At 38.6% G+C, this 22,277-nt stretch overlaps 1 protein-coding gene across 1 annotated transcript in view; it reads right to left on the reverse strand.

Annotated features, from left to right (window-relative positions):
- snx7 (sorting nexin 7) overlaps positions 1–22,277 on the reverse strand; it is a 63,818-nt gene that overhangs the window by 25,377 nt on the left and 16,164 nt on the right. Inside the window, exons 7-8 of the mRNA XM_041814272.1 lie at positions 21,723–21,809; positions 8,952–9,104 (exon numbers count right to left, since the gene is read on the reverse strand). Coding sequence (XP_041670206.1) covers positions 8,952–9,104; positions 21,723–21,809 — 240 coding nt within the window. The remainder of the gene's footprint in view (positions 1–8,951; positions 9,105–21,722; positions 21,810–22,277) is intronic.

Raw genomic sequence — 22,277 nt, forward strand, 5'->3', positions numbered from 1 at the left:
GTTTAAAAGACATGAAAATGGCAAAATGGAACTGGATCTGAATGCCAAATACAGGGAGTTTAACTCGCTTATGTTTTAACTCGCGAGTCAAATTCGGGTACACAAGTGCTCATGAATGCGAGAGGGGAGGGGCTTCTTTCTCCCACACATGGCCTTTCAGTCAATCGTCAACAAAGATGGCTAACTAACTTGGTAGTTGATGGCTGAAATCAAGTGACAGACAAATTTTATTTTGTCTGTCACTCATTTTCTCCAAGTGAGTTCCTTTTTATTCCTGTACCAGTAGAACAAGCACACTGTGACGTATAGGTCGGAGTAGCCACAGAGAGACACCACAAGTTTCTCCTCCACTCTCCATGCTGATTGGCCATCCCGGGGCGAGTGATTCGCTTGGCTTCAGACTTTTCTTCTCTTGCGAATGAAGTGAACGGTGCATTGAACACACAGCAAATTAAGCTCACTGGTAAAAAAAATACTTGCTAAATTTGTACTGCATGCCTCTGTAAAGTTTAAAACATCTTATTATTTTCAGTATATTCAGTAAGACAAAGCCAGACAGTTCAGTTACACATGAAATGCAAACTATCATAGCCTAAAGGACACTTTACAGTGCTCAAGCAAGGAAATGTTACATAATTAAGGATTGTTTACAATGAGTACTTGAGTACCAGAGTACTCATATCCAACACTAATGCAGAACTGGCTCTGTCTCACATCATCTGAGTGATGGGGCCCGTTTCTAAATCTACAGCACTCTGCAGACTAAAATGTTGGATTCATACTTGAATCTGAAGGGGTTCTAAAGTGGTACATGCAGGGGGAGACATGCCCATCAGGTTATTATAAATAGACTTTTTGAAATGCTCTTTCTACCCCTCCTCAACTGTTGGTAGTGTTCATAAAAATAAATAACAGGAAGAATTGCAGCAATTTGCATGCAAAACTTGTGAATAAATTTAGAAACACTCGGCATTATTCAGATGGAAAAAATTCTCAGAGGACCGACAAGTGTGTCAGAAACCAGCAGGTATTTGGGGCTATAATTAATACTGGGGGAAGGGGTGGAAAATCATGCACCACATGCGCTCTGGATGGGGGTGGAATCACTGAATATGCAATATTAAAATCATTTTACCAACCATACTGAACTAAATCCTGGCCAAGTAGGGCTAGAAATATGAACCCACTGAGGAAATGTTCATGCAAAGATGGGACAAAATAGTGCAGATTCTTTTGGTTATTAAAATGGAATGATACCACAGAAGAGAGTTGGCTCATTAGAGATAGCCAGTCTCCCATCAAAGAAAGTCTATTTAATGTGTTAATCTGGTTTAACCCTGCTTTGGGCAAAGTAGGAAATCATCCTCCATGGACGGATTTATGCTTCAAGAGAATATTTTGCATTGCAACAAGAGCATTGCTGAGCAGGCATGCTTTATTTGAGCAACAGCCTGATTTATACACATACACACCAGAGACATGCTCAGTTAAAACAGTGAGGCCAAAGCATTAAATCTGATGATTTAGTTTTTACTGAAGTCCACCCCTGAGGGTCAATGCCATGTAATAAGAATGCCATTTTTTAAATTTGAATTTTAGACATTCACATTTACATAACTCAATGATTAAGTCCTACTGAAAATATTCCTCATGTCAAAGAAAATTTTATTAATATTATCAACTGACCCTTTGATGGCTCTCTGATTGGTCTGCTGACCCATCCAATCACAGAGAAGAGATGGGGAAGGGGATGGATTTTTCTAATTCTTGGGGGGATTGTGGACAAGCCAGGGGCACATATGTTTGTTAGAAAAGCCTGAAAAAGAGTAGGCTACCTTGCATAATATATGACCTGTAATCTTATTAGTAGTAACTTCAGTTATTAGTAATTGTAATTTTGCTTTTCTTTTACGTTAGCTATGTTCTGACATATCAATGTTAATATTGGCTGATCTAGTGAGGCAAATCAAAAAACCTAACATCAACTGGCATCAGCTGCACCAGACATCAGCAGTATTTTGAAGAATTTTTACAAGTTGTCAGAGATTTTGTGTTACCCTCATACAGCCTACTGTGTCTTTATTTCTTTATTGAAGCTGAGTTTACAAAAGAATCAGATCAAGTACCCTAAATATAAACAAACTGGTCAAATCACAGGGTCTTTTGAGTTGTTTTAAATGGCAAGTAGCCCAGCAACAAGTAATCTTGGCTTACCTCAAGCAATAACCAAGAAGGGCAGAGCTTGAAAATGGGTCAATAGGAGATACATCAGATATGCTCTAATAGGTTTGAAGGGGATGGCCAGTGTCCATGGTTGACTGACAGTTAATTAGAAAAGAGCTTGAGGGATTGTGCTATCAGTGTGTGTTATTTACTGGAGCTTACAAGACAAACAGACATTTTTTATTAACCTACACTAAAAGTATACAAAACAGCGGTAGTGTGAGATGTATTTGTTGAATAGTCATATTCTTGACACACCATATTCAAATCCAAGCAAAACAGCCTCTTTAACACGTGTTACCTCATCCTTAGTTCTTGTTTGGTTGTAGTGATAACATATGGTTGTACAAATGCTCACAGCACACCTAGACTTGCATCAAGGCACACCATTCACAAATCACTGCACAACATGATTATGTACAACACTTCCAAATTTGACTTCTTCTTATGCCACTGACTGCCTTAAGACTCGAGGATCATCCTGGGGTGCAACAATGTTATATTCCGTTTTCATTTACAGTGAATGGTATCCCTCTGTGCCTTTAGTATTTCAGCTGTAATGTGTGAAATTGAGTGTAGGACCAAACAATTTCAACAGAACATTGTTGGACACTTCATTTCACATTCAGGTGATTTCAAAGTGTTACAGGGCAGACAGAAAGCTGAAGTTCTATTTGATCAAGACATGCCCTTTAACTTACACACTGAAGAGAGGAAAAAAGTTATGGTCAGCCTTTCTCCACCGTAATGACATTGCAAAAATCGGGCACATTCTGTCTCAGAACGATGCCAAAGAACTTGTCTGTGTTTGTTACCACTAGGTCGCCTTAAAGACTCTCCTGTCGACCAAACATATGTTCTTACAAGACCTCAGAAAAGAGATAGTCCTCTCTAAACTGGCTCTCTTTAAATCAGTGGTTCTCAACTGGTGGGTCTGGACCCAAAAGGGGGTCGCGGGGCTGTTTTCGGTGGGTTTAACTGGTTTCAGGAAAAAAAAGGCAAAATATCTCTGATATTGAAGGCCTAGGCAGACATCTATCTATATACTTCATTTTGCAGGAAAACTAGTAAATTCTGATTGTTTTCTTGAGATTTTCTCTTATTTATCCTGTTATCTTGGATGGAAATATTTACAAGAGTTAGTTTTCATATGATAATTTTTAAATGTCTTGTCACCTTTAAAAAAGTGGGATAATGGTAAAACATAGTTAAATAAAATGTTTGTATGCATGTGTTAGCCAGTCTCTTTGTTCAGCCTTTGTTGTGTTCCTTCCAAGGTCCAAATTTCTGCTTTGTTTTGTTGAATTAATTTCATAAAAATCAGAGATTTGGGTACCTACTTCGCATTACCATAGGTAGTTGGTCCTATGGCTAGATCAGTTGAGAACCACTGCTATAAATTCTTGAGTAAATTTTAATATTATTTTCTTTACTACTAAATAGGGATACCATATTTTTGCAGACCGAGTATGAGTACAAGTACTTACATTTGGGTACTCACAAAAAAATCAGTACTTCATAATACCAAAACATGCAGAAATTATTTCAAAGCTTTATGAGAGCATTTCAAAGAGAAAGCCACTGTTGAAGAAATATCAGATTAAATCTTGACTGGACTTTGCCCAAAGGCACGTGGGAGACTCCATAGTCAAGAGGAAGAAAGTTCTTTGGTCTGATGAGACCAAAATGGCGCTTTAGGCCATCAGACAAGACGCCAAACACTTCATATCACCACAAACACACCATCCCCACTGTGAAGCATGGTGGTGGCAGCATCATGCTGTGGGGATGCTTTTTAACAGATGACTCTAGAAGGCTTGTAAAGGTAGAGGGCAAAATGAATGTGACAAAATATAGCAAAACTGACCTGAAGAGGTTAAATACTTGCACAATCTTTCGGGACTGTCCAACTGGAAGGAGACTCCAGGGTAGACCCAGAAGTCGCTGGAGGGATTATATATCTCATCTGGCCTGGGAACTCATCAGGATCCCCCAGGAGGAGTTGGAAAATGTTGCTGGGGTGAGGGATGTCTGGGTTGACTTGCTCCCACCTGCTCCCACCGCAACCCGACCCCGGACAAGTGGAAGAAAATGGATGGATGGATGGATGGATGGATGGTTAAAGTGAATGTAAAAGCTGCTCAACTTTAACTGTTCTAATAACCAATATCAGCCTCCCCATTTTGTATTTGAGGTAGTTTCTAATGTTAATATCAGAAAAATCTGTCTTTTATCATACATGGTTATTGGCTACACACACTTTTATCATTGTAGTCATAAATCTATCTTATTTATTGTTGCTCCTTTGTATCAGTCTCTCTCTTTCTGCATCTCCCTCTGTCAGTTTTGACAAATGGCTGTTCAAGATCAGTCTAGCAGTGCTGAATGCTTAATCCTGTTAATAGGAACTTCTTAATTGTCATTGAAACTTTACTATACGTACTGAGCTCATGGTTGATTAGTGTTGGGTTTTGAATCAGCATTATAGAAGTAAAGACTGACTGACTTCCTTGACTGAAGAGGGTATTAACACTCCAGTCTTGCCAGGCAGATATCAGTTACATATCATGTTAAACAAGCTAATATGATGGCATGAAATGTTTCTGTCTTCCAAAGATTTTAATGAGCAGACTATAAGTTGAGGCCAAAGCAGGGTAAGAGCCATTTCAGCAGGGACTGTAACAAAGTTTCTGTCTTTTCTTATTCAGAGCAGTTCTCCCTGACAGCTTAGTGCTGCTTAATAATTGCTCAAACTAGTACTAACAAGACAAGTGAGGGGCAAAACTGTTTCAATTTCATTGAGCGACTGCAATAAAGAAATCGAACAATTTCAGAGTCATTGGACATTTATTACATGCACCACAAGGCACGACTGATAGGTGCGTCTGTACCCAGCCTTCAGGAGAAGTTGTTTGTCTGCTGCCCAGCTTCGATGCAGTTAAAAGAAAAAATGATGTTTTTCTATGTGCAATCAGTCCAGACTCTGTAGCTTTTTTTTATTTAAAGGCTGGATTTTAAAGTAGTCTGAGTGTGTTGGTAGAAAAAAGAGTAGTGCCAATAGGCTTAAAAAACAAAACGGGTTGAGAGTTTGTCTTTGCACATATCATGGTAAAATACTTTTCAAAACTTTTTACAGACCTATTTGTTTCTTTGGATGAAACAATGAAAGTTGATGTTGATTTTTGACAGCAATATATATTTATTTTATGAGGGTCTTGGAGGGGCTCAGATTTTCTTGGGTGTAAGTGGAGGTGGGAGGTTAGGAGCCACTGGTTTAAATCTGTTTTCATACCTAGAGGTAGCATGAATGAGTTTCAGCTGGATAACCTTGAACAACAGTGCAAAAGAACTGCTGTGGCTTGAGGGCTCTGTGGCATGTTTTTAGGTTTTTATTATTGTTCATATTATTTTCATGAAAAAAGGGAGCAGCTCATGCAGCAATAACCAAATATATTCTATTCTTAACTTCTGAGTGCACAAATTAGGAACCTCTTACAATCATTAATATTTCATCTATTTAAATATGCAAAGGTAAGAGCTAAATTTATGTGTGCTACTACTCATAAATATTCAACAAGCAGCCTCATCTCTCTGTATTGTTGAGTGTGTCTCGCGTTGCACCCACAGAACAGGAAAAATCCACATTCTCAATGTTTTAATTTCCTTCTCACCTCGTAAGTCAATTGTTCTTTGGCTTCTTCTATGCACATATTTTCACACAGGGATACAAGCAGTCATTCGTTGTATTGCATTTGCTTGCCGCAGGCTTTGCATTGGGTAATGAGTGTCGTTGTCAGAGAGAGGGCAGGAGAGATGACCTGCCCCTGCTACGAAACCTAATTATGACAAGGACATGCACACAAGCACAGACTCCTAGACAAAAACAAAAAAATAAAACATATGCTCAGATACTATGATTTTTTTTTGTGTATTATCTTTATGGTGCCACAATGCAAGAAAGGTAGGCTGCAGGGAAAGGCTTTGTGGCAAGCTAAATGATCTATATTTTTGGCCTATTGTAGAAAATGTCTTATAAAAATATTTCATTTTTCTAAGCAAATACAAATTTTTCATTTCACATGAAATAGCCAGAGAAACTAGAAAACTAACAACAAATATTAAGAATAAGTGTGAATGTGATGAGTACATGCACATAAATCATAACCGACCCATTTCTTAGCCCTTATCATAGCCCCTCCCCTTGGTTTTGTGTTTTCACGTCAGGTGAAGGGGTGTCCCAATACTCTTTTGAATCCGAGGCATGGGCTAAAGGCTAAAGGCTATACAACCCTTGAAACAAAGATTTTTCAGGACCACATTTGAAACCGAGGGGTATGATGAATTTCTCACCATGCACCACATTCACTTGCAAAATGGCACGATGGACTACGAAGGAGGCACATAAATCTAAGTATTTTTTGCACTTATGATTGATTATAGAAAATAGGACAGTTGTGTTTTCTCATGTATTCAATCTTTGTCTTCTAGGGATGAAAGTTCAGCGAGTTTTCAGTGTGTACACTTGTGAACCACAGCCATTATCTGTATAAATACATGGAGAAAATCAACAAAGAGATCTGTAGTATGAACAAGATGGCCCAAACCTGCTACTCTGAGCACTTTAATATGTGAAACTTAATGTTAGCATCTCTCCTGCCACCAGTTTTTTTCTATTAGTGTGCTTATCTTCACCGGTATCACCAATGGCATGTGCTAATGGATGCTAATTACTACTGTTTTTCTTTAGCATTTTGACTCATATGTCTCCTTAGAGTGACCATTGCTAAAGCAGTCGTTGATGCTGTAATCCAACTCGCTGTGCTAATAAAGCCAAAGCCTGACTGGAGAGAGCTCACTGCTGTGTACCTTTACTTATTTCCTAATTTTTTGTAATTTTTTTTAGTTCTAGCACACTCATGCAAAATCTGTTAAAATATTGCAGCTTAAAACAGAGTGTGACAATAATGAAACAGTACTGGAGTAATAATAATTGCAAGTTGTGCCCATCTCTATTAGCTACTATATAATACTGAACCCTGTTTTTAAGTCCAACTTTGTTGCACTGCTTTGCAAACACACCGGCTGAGTGTGCAATGTGTGATGACTTAACAGCTATCTAGTGGTTACTCATGTCTTAGGGAAATGTTTTACCCTTAGCCCCTAGCACTCTGGTCTGAGGGGTAAGGGGATAAGGGGTAAGGGTTAAGGGGTAGAATTGGGATTGGCCACAAGTCATGTGACCTGACGCATGTAAGCTTGCTACTTCCCTTGGTATAATGTAAAATGGAAAGTTGGGTTTTTCACATTTTATGGCTAATTTAAAGTAAAATTCATTCTAATATCACTATCAGTGGTCAACAGCACTGTGCATGCAGAATCAGTGTGTCACCAGTATCTAAAAAGTAGGCGGGTAAAGATTTGCATATTTGTACTGTACCAATTCAGTACTAGTCCCTTGGTACCATATACAGATGCGTACGAAAGAAAAAAAGACATGGAGCAAAGCACATACACAGATGAGAAAACGGGAGCGCAACCCACACTGTCCTGGCAACCACACAACTACAGCAAACGATAGCAATAGCCTGAATCTTCCCAGCTAAAGTATCTCCTGTTTGGGAACACTTTGTTTCCCAGCCAAATACAAAGGTGGACACTGATAAAGACAAGAACATGACAGAAGTAGTGCGGACATTATTCAGTGGATGCATTGCTAAGAGCAAGTCTATCGGATCAATAAATGCATTTGAAACCCCAAGCAAGTATATCTGAGGAGCAACCTCCTTGCAGGCCAGTTTATAGAGGAGAATAAATCTAGAGGGCTTCATTCAGCCAACAGAGTTTCAGACTCCAACACCTAAATGCACTTATAGTAAATCGAGGCTTATCACTGTCGGAATTGCATGCTTAAGAGTCCCACATGACTGAAACAAACCAACAGAGGAGTGAATGTTTGCTACTGGAACAGCTTTATCTTCTTATTCTCATCCTACTGTGAGGCTCTGTCTCCCAACTACCTCCATTGTTCTTTTCAACATTTAATTCCCTGCTGCCTCAGCTGCTCTGCCTGCCTGTTAATCTGGATATAGGATTGCCTCTTCTACACTGCATCTGCCACTTCCCTCTCTCTCTCTCTTAGTTACTATGTGTTTCTGTTACATTTTTCTATTCTCCCTCTACAATATGTCCGTCATGTTCTTTACGGTTTAATCCCCCCTCTGAGATTCATCAGTATATGAAATCAGCTGGGTGTTTAGTTCCTACATAATGTGTCGATTCTCAAAATTACTAGAAGTCGGTTTATTTTCTTCCTGGAGTAAAAAAGAAGCATGTAATAGGGAAGCTTGTGTAATTAGTCCCTATGAGCAATTCAAATGTGTCTAAGATTTCCTCGCAGACTTCACCTGCTCATAAAGACAGATAGATGTTGAGCTCAAATCAGGAACAAACTTTATTCTTTATTGCAGGAAAAGTTCAGCTCCAAATACTGAATGCCTAATATTTTCAATGCTATGGTAACAAAATAAATTACAAAACTGTATTTGTACTCAAAATCAATGACAACTAATCATCCTGTTGATACTTTTACATGATATTCTACTTTTTTGAGATGCATCAGATGTGTCCGATTTTTCACAAGAATACCACACAAAAGAGAGAAGACTGAAGTTTCTTTGTTCTTACATTTTGCTTCAACCTCAATGCTTTAATGTAAAACTTGGACTCACCTTCTCATAGTACTCTACGTTCTTCTCAGCAGAACATATAAATGCTGATTTCAGGTCACTTCTCATGCCGTCCTGCCAGCGAGACCAGTCTCCCTTCAAGGCGTTGTTGGCCTGCTCCAAACGGTCTGCAAGACCGTCAACCTCCTCCTGTAGCTGCAAGTCAAACACAAAAACATCGAGTTAAATTTTCATTACAGCCTGACAAGTATTGCTAATCATACCTCATTTTGATGCGTGTTCATAAATATACTCCTGTTATAATCAGAGATTGGACTACACAACTGTCTTCCAGGTCAAAATATCAGGATTCAATTATAAATTCACAAGTTATGTTCCAGTTCCCATTGACTTTAATGCGCTGTCTTTTTTTCCTCAGGTGTTTAGGAGTTCTAAAAGATATGTAGACAAAAATCTCTAAAAAAAAGTAGCCCAACATTTCAGCCTTAATGGATTAACATTTGGATCTTTTATATGTATTGCTGGGAATGATAAGAAACACGAGGATCCTCTTATGGTTGTTTATTTTTTTGTTCTGTAAATTTGTTGTTCACTGGTTTTCAAATGAACAATGGCTTTAGGCTCTGTTGAATATTACTGGACTGTCCCATAGTCTTAAATGTACCATGACTGAAATGCATGCTGACAGCCGACCCACACACAAACTTGAATAAAAGTAGTCATTATTTTTTCCATAACCTAACCAAACAAAAACTGAACTCTAGTGAAGCCAGAGCATGCCGCCCACCACAACGCCCTCTACAGCGAACAAGGCTGGAGGCCCAGCTGAGCGGCGTGCAAATGAGCTTACTCAGCTTGTGTCTACTGTCATGAAAACCAAGGAAACCCTTCATTCTACTGTCTGTCTGATTTCTTTAATACAAATGCCAGCTAAGGGCAAGTAAGTTGCGTCATTACTTGCAACACCAATTCCAAAAAAGTTGGAGCACTGGGTCAAATGTGAATAAAAAAAATCTCATACCCATACTTTTTCTTGACAGAACATAACCAACCTAACCTGAGACATTTTACCATTTCATGAAAATATTTGTTCCTTTTGAATTTGATGATAGCAACACATCTCAAAAAAGTCAGGACAGAGCCATGTATACCATTGTGTAGCATCCCCTCTTCTTTTAACAACATTCTCTTAACATCTGGAAAGTGAGGAGACCAGTTGCTGGAGTTTTGGGGGAGGAATGTTGTCCCAATCTCAGGACTGCTCAACACTCTTGGATCTGCTTTGACGTGTTTTTCCTTTCATGATACGGCAAATGTTTTCTATTGGTGAAAGTTTTGGACTGCAGGCAGGTTAATTTAGCACCCAGACTCTTCAACTGTGAAGCCATGCTGTTGTGATGGATGCGGTATGTGGTTTACCATTGTCTTGCTGAAATATGCAAGGCCTTCTCTGACAAAGACATTGTCTAGATGTTGCTCTACAACCTCTATCTACTTTTCAGCATTGATGGTGCCTTTCCAAAAGTGGAAGCTAACCACATCATAGCAACCCCATTCTGTCATAAATGTAGGCTTTTGAACTGTGCGCTGATAAAAAACCTGGATGGTCCCTTTCCACTTAAGTCCACAGAACATGGCGTCTGTGGATTCCAAAAAGAATCTTAAATTTGATTCATCTGACCACAGAACAGTTTTCCATTTCGTCAGTCCATTTAAATGAGCTTTGGTCCAGAGAAGACGGCAGCGTTTCTTAATTGTAATTTACATATGGCTTCTCATTTGCATGTGTTGACAGACAATGATTTCATGAAGTGTTCCTGAGCCCATGCAGTGATTTCCAGCACAGATTCATGCCTGTTATTAATGCAGTGCCACCTGAGGGCCCAAAATCACAAGCGTCCAAGAATGACCCTCGGCCTTGTCACTTGCACTGAGATTTCTCCAGATTCTCTGAGTCTTTTTATGATATTATGGGCTGCATATTGTGGAACACTCAAAGTTTTCCCAGTTTTATGTTGAGGAACATTTTTGTGAAAATTTTCTACAATTAAAAGACACATTTTTTCACATATTGGTGAACCGTTTTCCCTCCTGAGAGATTCTTTCTGTCTTTAGTACCCAGCCATGTTACTGACCTGTTGCCAAATAACCTCATTAGTTTGAAAATGATGATTTTTTTTTTTTTTATATATAGGAGTTGTATTTGACTTGGGCTTTGTTATTAACAGCATGTTTGTACTACAGGTAACACTTGGTAGTGACATCACATGGCTACATTCACTTGTATTTGATGGTTGTCCATCAAATCCTTTGTCATGTGACCCGATCAGAGTGTCATTGTAGAGAACAATGAGGAAGGAAGTAAACATCAAGTGAATATAATAAGTAAGATGAGGAGAGGAGCTAATATGATAGTGTCTGTGAGACAAACACCCATGAAGGCCGACTGAGAGGCTTTTATCTCTGCTTTTCAAACAGTTACAAGCTCAGCACAATAATGCACTTCTCTTACTGCTAGCCTTTGAAATGCATTTTGGGAGAGGAGATTAATTTGATTAATTTTACAGTATTTTTATTGCACTAGATGGCTCTACAGCTCTCTTGTTGAAATATGTGTTGTTTGAACAAATGGCCTTCTAGAAGCAGAATTATACTGTCTTTGGCTCTGGATGCTGTGGTGTGTGGCACTGGTCCACATGTGCATAAAATATTTAATATTTGCTCTCACTCCCTTGTCTTGGTTTATTTGTCAAATTAAGCAACGCTTCCAGAGCCATGGCTGACTTGAGCAACATTCTTTAAAGCTTAATGAGAAGAAATCTTCACAATGCTAAAAGATGATGGAATAAATAAAAGCTGGAAAAATAAAAATACCCAGAAATAAAAGCACAGAAAATAAAAAATATCTCAGCTGGAAGAAAGGTTGGGACTCAGATGCTATATACATACAAAGATTTAAATGATATTATTTCCATTTTGTTCTGAATTTTGTCCTCTTTTGGACAGTTGAAACACATTTGAGATGAATTACAGAAACATGTGAACAAAAGTCATCACATGTTTTATTTTGTATGGACTATGGATGCAGATGATACAACCACAGTGGGACTGATAGATGCACCAACTCTGTGTGGGTAGGTCTCAGTCAGTCTTGCACATCTGGAAACTGAAATTTTACTCCATTCTTCTTAGAGGGGCGTGAACAGCTCTTTTCAAGTCCAGCCACACACTTGGACTTGTTGTCTTTAACCATTTCTAAGGGGCTTTCACCGCACGCTTCGGATCATTGTCTTGCCACAAAATGAATCCTCTCCCAAGCTGTACCTCTTTTGCAAACTGAATAACATTGTCCTCCAGGATTTTCCGATAATTTGTGGCATTCATTTTACCCTCTACTTTTACAAGCCTTTCAGGGCCAGCTGCTGAGAAGCATCCCCACAGCATGATGCTGCCACCACTGTGCTTTACAATGGCGATGGTGTGTTTGTGGTGATGTGCAGTGTTTGGTGTCCACCTTCAAGCCAGACAACCTGGAGAAAGATTCTGCAGCATGTCCTTTGATCAGATGAGACTAAACTAGAGCTCTTTGACCCGAGAGAGCGTGGTAATGTTTGGAGAAAGAAGGGAGAGGTGTATCACCCGAAGAACACCGTCCCCACAGTGAAACATGGCGGTGGGAGTATGATGATGTGGGGATGCTTCTGTGCATCTGGAACTGGGAATCTCGTAAAGGTGGAGGGAATCATAAAGACAGAAGGATAAGTGAAGTTTGAAGGAAAACCTGAAGCAGTCAGCAGCAAAACTGGTTCTGGGTCGTCATTTTGTCTTCCAACACATCGATCCAAAGCATCCCTCGCTCCTGGTTGAAGAACTACCTCCAGAAAACCAAAGTGAGCATTATTGAGTGGCCTGCACAAAGCCCTGACTTGAATCCTGTCCATGCCAGAAGGCCATCAAATCTGGAGGAGCTTGAGAGATTAACCAAAGAAGAGCGGGCTGGGATTCCTCAGGATACATGTCAGAGATTTGTTGAAAACTACGATTGCAGGCTTTTATCCAGCAAAAATGAGACACAACTCTGATTAGATTAATTGTGCAGCACTACTGGTCACCTTGGCTAAACAAGAGCAGGGTAGTCTCAAATAAGTTTATTTATGTTCTATTGCATAATGCCATGCTCATAAGTAAGTGGCCTCTTAGCCATTAAAGAAGCCTTAGATCATCGTGAAAGAAGAACAAACACTGCCTGCATGTCAGTCACTAATTTTTCAGTGTCTCATTAAAGCAGAGTTACTATTAAACACTATGATCAAGTATTTCAGCATTAATGTGACTAAATTCCCCTTGAGACTATATGATGAACCCAAAGCATACATGATACAAGCTCTCATCACAGAGCAGATAATCAGATGGCTTCATGCAGCTGTATTCATCGAGCGTGAACGCGGATTAGCTGCCTGACATTTAAACTGACACTGGCATTTACTCAAGTTCAATAAACACAGCATGCTTAACACAGGCTTATCCACAACATGTACAAACTGAGGGGATCTCAGTGGCTTGCTTGTTACTGCAGTGATATTGATCCTGCCAACTTGTAAAGGCTACGGCTCAGCGGCATTGAACATCTGTATGTGTGTACTGTTACTTTTCAGCTGTAGCATGGGAGAGCTACAGCTATTGGAGTGTCACTGTATTATCTCAGGAAATACAAAAGCATGCATTCAGGAAGCTTAAATCACTCAGTGAAACTGAAAACAGAACAGCACAGTCAACAAAAATCAGTCTCTCCTTTCACTGATTAATTTTGGCTATTTTAAACAATAGTAGGATAAAAACATGACTATAATAATATCATGTTTATTAATAATGGGGGTGCATTTACAAATGTAAAGGATTGTAAGGAAAACAAAGTAAAAACACAAAGATATTTTAATCCCTGACGAAGACAAAGACATTGACTTACATATTACAGAGAGAAATGACATTTCTTCCTGGTGCCTTCCTATGCTGCATAACCAAAACAACACTGCCCCCTCCTGGCTGTCTCATGTCATTAAAACACAATCAGCCCCTGGACATGTTGACTCATGCAGAAGGCTCTGAACATTTCAATTAATGTCAAATAAATGTTTCAGGGAGGAAAGGGAATCTGTTCTCTAGTATTTGAACTTCAGTTGGATTTTTCTCTTGGCTCAAGACTGTGACTGTGACATTCATGCTGTGTTTCAGACAGCTCAGTCATGGAGCGTGACCTCCAGGTATGACTGAATGGGCGCGACAAAGTGATCAGACAGTGTGACAACAATGTGACTCCTATGGCCGTATCTAAAAATAGATGTCCCTTCAGCCAGATGCTGGTCACATCTCAGAACAAGCTTCTTGATACAATCAAACACAACAAAATAGAAAAAAGTAGAGCTGAAGGATATTCTCAAAAATACAGTAATGCTTGTACCTGATTATGACGTTTTTATATATTATCATACAGTTTTTAAATCCTGCTTAGAGATACCAGTAATGGTCTCTGATTTTCATTAGTTTAGTTTAGTAAAGTTTATTTCGAACATGCAAAGGCAAAACAATGAAAAATGGTCATATGCCCTCTGAAGACACATACAGACTTTGGGGAGAGAGAGATCAAACAAAACAATTACAAGGACATTAAATGATCAAGATTGCATGTTCGAAAAACAGTGGGAAGAAGTACAAACGTATTTAATTCCACCCCTTCTCCATAAATTATAACAGTTCACATTACATTTCCACAATACCTCATTCTGCGTGATAACTTCAAACATTGTTCCACAAAATATAGATAAGCTACTTAGAGCAACAACCTTTAAGTTGTGCCAAAAGTCTTTCTAATTCAAGATATGACTTTTTATATAAGCTTCTTTGTACAAAAAAAGAACTGTATATTAATATGTATCAAAAATAATCACTTACAGGTTTATCAGTATCAAAACACATTCTACCCCCTTTTACCCCATTCATACATGCTTAAACAACCAAAAGACAATATTTTGGGGATTTAAGCAGGTATTTACAGACTATAACTATCCTTAAACCCGAAGATCAACAGGAAAGAACAAATACCAAAACAGATAAAGCTGTAAGCACCTGGTGATAATCAAACCCATTCCTCATCCCTGTACCTGGTGAAAATCACCCCCTTATATGGCTTTTTGAACTGATTTATGTTTGTACATTCTTTTAGCTCCACATTCAAACTGTTCCAAGGTCTCACACCACAAGCAGAAATACAAACTTTTTCCCGTTGTGCGCAGAATCGTTGTTCTAAAACTAAATGTTCTCCTTAAATTATAACCCCCTTCCCTTTCAGTGAACAACTGTTGAACAGTTTGTGGCAGAGGTGGGAGAAAGTCATTGTTTTGCAAGTCTCAAGTAAGTCTCAAGTCTTAAGTCCCAAGTCTTGAGTCAAGTCTCAAGTAAAGACAAGTCGAGTTAAGTCCAAAGTCATAGGCTTGAAATTTTCGAGTCCTTACAAGTCACGAGCATTGTTTACCAAATAAGATGCCTTTTTAACAATGTAACAATATTAGTCTGTCTTCCTTTTCTACATGGTGGAAAGGAAAGTAACTGGCTTGACTCTTTGTAAATATTAGTAATAAACTGGTTTGTTTTGTCGTAAAGCACTTTATAACATGGATTTTGAAAAGTGCTCTATAAATAAAGTTTATTATTATTATACGGAAATATAAAATATTAAAAACAGTGATGGGTAAAAAAAAACTAAAAAAATACTGTGTAAGCCACTAGTTATGATTAAAAAATAAATTAAAAGACACAAAAGCTACACCAAGGAGATACAAAATTAGAAAGCTGCTACATCTAAGCTAATTTAATATATTACACAGTTTTTGGATAATAAAAACAACAATAATAATAACAATCCACTGCTATTATTATTGTTTTTAAAACAATTTTGATTAGATTTTTATGTTTATTTAGTTTACCTGTTTCGTTTAAACTGTGTCTGCTTACATGAAAGTGTTGAATTTTTTTGCTCTTTGCTTGTGCACCACTTTGAGGCATGTGCTTTTTATTAAAGAATACAATTCAAATAAGCTTTGCTGATCCTACACTGATTTCTTAAATACATATTAAGTACATTAGTTTGTTCAGAAGCCAAAATAAACACACTTCACACACACACACACACACACCCAACTTCAGGTGCCAAACAAAGTTTGAAGTTGTCGCTTCTCCGTCTGTTATTCTTGTGCTGCAGGTTTTGAACACGGCAATTCGGTTTTTTTTTTATGACCTCGTAATTTGCGAATGCAAATGAAATCATCCTCTGCAGCATGTTGATGCATCCCGGTGTTAATGACTGCCACTCTCCAGCAGTCTGGTGCTAACAGAAATGTAATCCACATCCTCGTTGTTTGTTCTTAAACCTGATTGGACATTAATAGATGCATTCAATGGAGATGCAGATTCTGTGGGAAAATTTATTGTCTTGCTGGAAATGACAGAGTAACATGACTCGAGTCCACACCTCTGCTTCGTGGTAATAAATTACTTTTGCTTTGAATAGTATTTGGGCTGTTTGAAATTCCATAAGATCTGTAAATTTGAGTAATTTTGACTGTAAGAAAAGTGAGTTGGTGTGATCCCGATATCCAGCTTTCTTTATGATACTCATAGCTCTCTCCTGCTTAATGAATAATGAATGTGTTATATTTTTATAATCATTACCCCAACCCTCAGCACAGTAATTCAGATACGGTAAAACTAGAGAACTGTAGAGAATGTGGAGTGATTTGTCATCTAAAACCTGTTTGGCTATATTCATTATTGCTATGCTTCTTGACACTTTAGTTTGTATGTGTTTAATATGTGATTTCCAGTTGATTTGTTCGTCTATTTTCACCCCAGAAAATTTGATTTCATTTACTCTTTCAATATTAACCCCATCTATCTGGATCTGGATTGGAAATGTACCGGTTTGAAATTATAAGTTACTGATATATGTTAATGGTTTTGAAATCCCCTCAATTACCCATTTTTCAGTAGCCATGTCAATGTCCTCACAGATGGTAGATTTTTAATTTTAACCTTTCATAACAATATCTATGATTTCCTTTTCATCTACTGCTGTGAGAAACATTGAACACAAATTTTTATCAGTTACTTATCATTCCAATCCTCAGGTAGCAAAGGATCCAGTATGTTTTCTGCCAGATGAGGTCCTACCCTAACAAAGAATTCATTAAAACTGTCAACCACATCATTCATATTATAATTTTTAGTGTTGCTGACAATGAAATGTTTTGGATAGCTGGCTAGTATAAAACCAGTTTTTATTACATTGTTCAGTATGCTCCATATTCCTTTTACATTATTGTTGTTATCATTTAGTATTTTGCAGTAATAACCTCTTTTACTTGCTCTTATGATATTTGTTATTTTATTTTTAAATATTTAATATTTATTTTCTGTCCCTTTAGTTCTCAATCACATGAATTCTCTGTAAAGTGTATTCTTCTTCTTTCAGGCATTTTGTAATCCCTTTGTCATCCAAAAATGATCAGAATATTTCAGTTTATTTTTCTAATTGGACAATTTTTGTCATATAATTTTCTGAGTATTCCTAAAAAATCTTCATATGCACTATTTACATTGCTCCCCTTGTAAAATATATCCCAGTCTTGTCATTAAATCATTTTTTAGTGCGTTTAATGATTTTTCTGATCCACCTATATTCTGTTCTTTGTTTTTTTTGAGTTGTCATGTATCATAAAAACTGGCTGGTCACTGATGTCACTGATTAACAAGCCACTTATTGTTTTTCTGAAAATATCATTTGTGAATATATTGTCAATCAATGTGGAACAGTGGGAAGTTACTCTGGTGGGTCTGGCAATTGTTGGATACAAGTTCAAGCTATACATACATCTGTCATTTTGAACGTGGTGTGAAATAAGTGACTGCAGAAATCTTCACCCCCGTTATAGTGAATGGCCTAAATTAATACAGGTCCAGCTAATTGGTGCTAGTAGTCTCACAATTAGTGTAATGGGGGTCACCTAAGTGCAGTGAATGTCTCAAGTCTGTAGTGGTTGTAGTGTAGACACCTGTGTCTGGAAGGCCCAGTCACTGGTTCATCAGTATTCCAGGCTACCATTGCACCATGAAGACAAAAAAAATTCTCCAAGCAACTCATAAAAGCCACTATTTAAGAAAACTCTGATTAAATCTCAATGATAGTTTGAAAAAAGCATGTGAGAGGCTGCATGGTCATGTGGAAGAAATTTCTTTGGCCTTATGACACCAAACTGGTGCTTTTTGGCCATCAGACAAGACACCAAACACTTCACATCACCACAAACACATTGTCCACACTGGGAAGCACGATTGTGGCAGCATCATAATGTGGGGATACTTCTTGGCAGCAGGCCAAGAGGAGAATAATATTTGGTCTGCGAGAGAAGTACAGTTTTGGAGGAGAATTATTTTTATACAGCAAAAGCTACATAGAAATAACCTGACACACCAGATGGATTTGTTTCACACATCCATCTTGAAAACCTTCAATATACAGCGTTTAGGAAAGGGCAGAGCCTTTGGAAAAAAAACTCAGAGGGTGACTGGATGAACGTTCTGCCTGTCATATCTTCACGGGCTAATCAGAGCAACAAAACAGCATTGCAGCTACCAAGGAATAAACTACATATAGAACTGCATAATGCAAACCATGGTGACTGTAGACATGTCAGTACATGACTTGTTGTTTTTGAAAAGAAAACAACTCACTGCTGTTCTTTGTTCTTCTTTAAACTAAGAAATGTCATCAAGTTCAGATAAAACTGGCACTTTAGCAGCTTCCACGCTAATGTCTTCCGCTATAACAGCACCAGCCTCTTGTTGCTGCTTGCCTGCGTCACGACTCCGCCACGCCCGAAAGTACTGCCCCTCATCGCTGATTGGTCCTGTCACTTTTAAACCGGGCCCAAACGGTTCAGACGGGAGCTTTGCAAGATGGATTCGCCAGTGAGAACACGGAAACGGGCAAATCCATCTGCTTTGCAATGTTAACACAGAAATGGCTTAAAGACAAAACAGTGAATGTTATGGATTAGCCAAGTCAAAGCCCAGACCACAGTCCAATAGAGAATTTGTGGCTGGACTTGGCTGTTGATACCAAATCCCTGCACTAGCTGACAGAGCTTGAGCAGTTTTGCGAAGAAAATTAGAGCAAGGGTGCAGTCACTTGGAGTGGAACAACACCACAGCAAAAAAAAAAAAAACATTAACTTTTTCAAGATATTTGTATTTCTTAGATGCACCTGGATATAAAAATGTACCCAAGTAAATTTACTTTATTACTGTCTACTACTAACTGGAGGCCGGGGGCCACCACTACATGCCCCCCATGGCTTCCCATCCGGCCATTGAGAATTATTAAATTTAGAAAATTTGTAAAGGAAAAAAATGCAAGCAATCGTTCAACTTTTTGTTCTTAAAAGTGTAAATAAAATTTTCCACCTAGCAACTTATCAAACAAGAAGCACACAAGTATTATAATTCTGTAATTTGGCATGGTAAATGCATACTTATCATTATTATCTTGATTAAAGCTGCTGTTTTTCTATCAATAGTTCACATAATAATATTAGGCTCAAATAGTGATAGTCATCATGAGGGCTTCGGAAATATGTAGCTAAAAGATCTCAATCGCCCCATTGTGGCTGACTGCAGTATAGGTAAGAGGGACTGATCTGACTGTTGAGGTTAAAGTTTTACTAATTTTGAAGGAAAAGAACAATATTTTTACAAGAATATGTTAATTAGAAAAAATATTGATTTTATTCTAATTTATTACAATGTCTGGCTCCCACAACAACTGTTAAGAAATAGCTGGCTGTTGTGTGAATGGAGTTGATGATCCCTGGTCTACACACTACAAGTGTTTTTAAAGATTACACACCAGTGACTCAATTCCAAGTGCCATCAATGTAATGCTTTATCGTTTTACTTAAGTGCAAGACATTTTGAGAGACAATCCTAACAACATCAGGAGGCCACACACAACAAAGGAGTGTGCAGCCTTGGCTGCTTTGTACTTACAATTCAGCTCATAGGCAACAAGGGTTCACTATAACAGTCGAGGGTGACATATACCATTGTTATCATAATTGCAGTTTACATGTTGTTGTAATTATTTGCCCTGATTGGTGGAGATGGCCCAAACTTCATTCAAGTGTTGCTGTCAACACACCAAAACTGAGAGAATCTTAAAATGTTAAAAATGTTAAAATTAGAGGTCACATATTATGCAAAATACACTTTTTCAGGCTTTTCTAACAAAACTATGTGTCCATGGCCTATCTTCAATCCTCTCAAGAATCAGAAAAATCCATTCCCCCCACCCCTCTCTTTCTCCACCTTTCAGAATATGTGTGCTGAAACAAGCCGTTTTTAGATTTTTCCCCTCATGATGTTATGTGGGAAGTTAGCCCCGCCCCAAAGCTCAATTGGCTCTCTTTGCTGAGAAGAAAGTACCAGAAGAGCCACATCAGGGGCGGGGTCAGGCAGCTCATTAACATTTGAAGCCACAGACACAGAAACGGCTCGTTCTGAGCAGGGCTGAAACAGAGGGGTTTTTAGACATGCAAAAATCCAATACTGGACTGTTTTTTTAGCAACAAACTTCACAGGCATGTTTTGGGGACCTCTGAGACCAATATAAACTTGTCTTAAAGGAGTAAAATATTTGACCTTTAAAAAATACAAACACTGCGAGCTGATTTAGCTTAGTGGTTAGAGTAGGCGCCCATCTAGAGAGTCTGTAGTCAGCCACATAGAAGTACTTGAATACCCATCCCAAGTATCATATCAGATTGTATCAGTATCTACAGAAACCCAAAAGCCTAGGGATATCACCAGAATTGGAGCTCAATAACTTGGATCACAAAGTTCCATCTAGTTGCATCACTAAATGAAAGTCAGTTTCACTTTAATTTGCACATCTTGTGGTCACATCATTTCTGTGACAAAGCAACCAGATGGAAACAGTAACAAAGGAATCTGACATTTCCATTTTCATTAGTGCAGATCTGTTAAAGGGAGAGGCAGACAGGTACGCATTAGAAACTGGGGGATGACTTGAAGTTGCTCTGTTCACACACACACACACACACACACCCACCCACACACACCCACACACACACAATGCTAATTAAAGCAGGAATACAATACAAGTCTGTAGGGGAAAACCTCTGTCCTCCTTCTTAATTAAAACCTCACAGATGGATTTTGATATCAACTGGGTTAGGAGAAAATACACCTGTGAATATGCATGCACAAAACATACATACACAACAGTGCACGGATGCAAGAAGCTCAAGGTAAGAGTCTAAAAATAGCGGTGTCCTTTGCTTTCCTAACTTTCTGTCTATGTCCTTTGTCTCCTGACATTTTGAAGCGAGTCGTCATCAAAAGAGGATATGGGAATTTTCATTACGCCGCGATTAGCTGCTGGGCTTACAGTGTGAAATAATATTGACAGCTATTATTCCCACTGAGCTAAGGAATGATTTCTAGCCAACAAGCCTGGGTATCAAGATAATCCACCCAGGAAGCCCTTTTTTCTTCCCCAATATGAGCTGCGGGTGGCCCTGTGGGAGAGGCCCCACTTCATGCTTCACTTTATTACACCTAATCTCTGGGAGATGACTGCAGGACACACAAACACAATGGCAGACTCAAAGGGGAGCAGGGAGAGAGGAGAGGAGTGTGTGTTGGATTGTCTGCCAGTGGGTGAGGATGTAAAATTGCACTTACTGCTTCTTGGTCAGCTTTTCTGGATGCGAGGGCTTCGTTCTTGGCTTCATAGTCAGCCTGGATGTTGTCTCTCCGTCTCATCACAGCCTAAGACAGGCAAGCATAAAATTCTTTCATTAAAACTTACCACAAGTGTCTTTTAGATAAGGGCTTCCAAGATTAATCGTGATCAGTTAAGACTTGGAATTAGTGAACTTTATAAAATCATGAGTAATTGCATGATTTAGCCACTGCAGCATCTCCCTGCAACCACAGTGATGTAAAATAAGTCCATCTCTGCTCCTTTAAGGTCACATATTAAGCAAAAAATACTTTTTCAGGCTTTTCTGACAAAAAATATATGCCCCTTGCCTGTCCACAACCCCCCAAGAATCAGACACACTGCCCCCCTCCAACTTTTAGAAAATGTATGCTGAAACACGTTGTTCTCAGATTTTCCCCTCATTATGTCATGTGGGGAGTTAGCCCTGCCCCCAAGTTTAGTTAGCCCTTGCTGCCTGGAAGAAAGTTCAACCCTCTCCTCCTGATCTTAAGGAGGAGAGCGTTAAGCGTCCT

The sequence above is a fragment of the Cheilinus undulatus genome, linkage group 19, assembly GCF_018320785.1.
Source record: "Cheilinus undulatus linkage group 19, ASM1832078v1, whole genome shotgun sequence".
NCBI classification, from domain to species: Eukaryota; Metazoa; Chordata; class Actinopteri; order Labriformes; family Labridae; genus Cheilinus; species Cheilinus undulatus.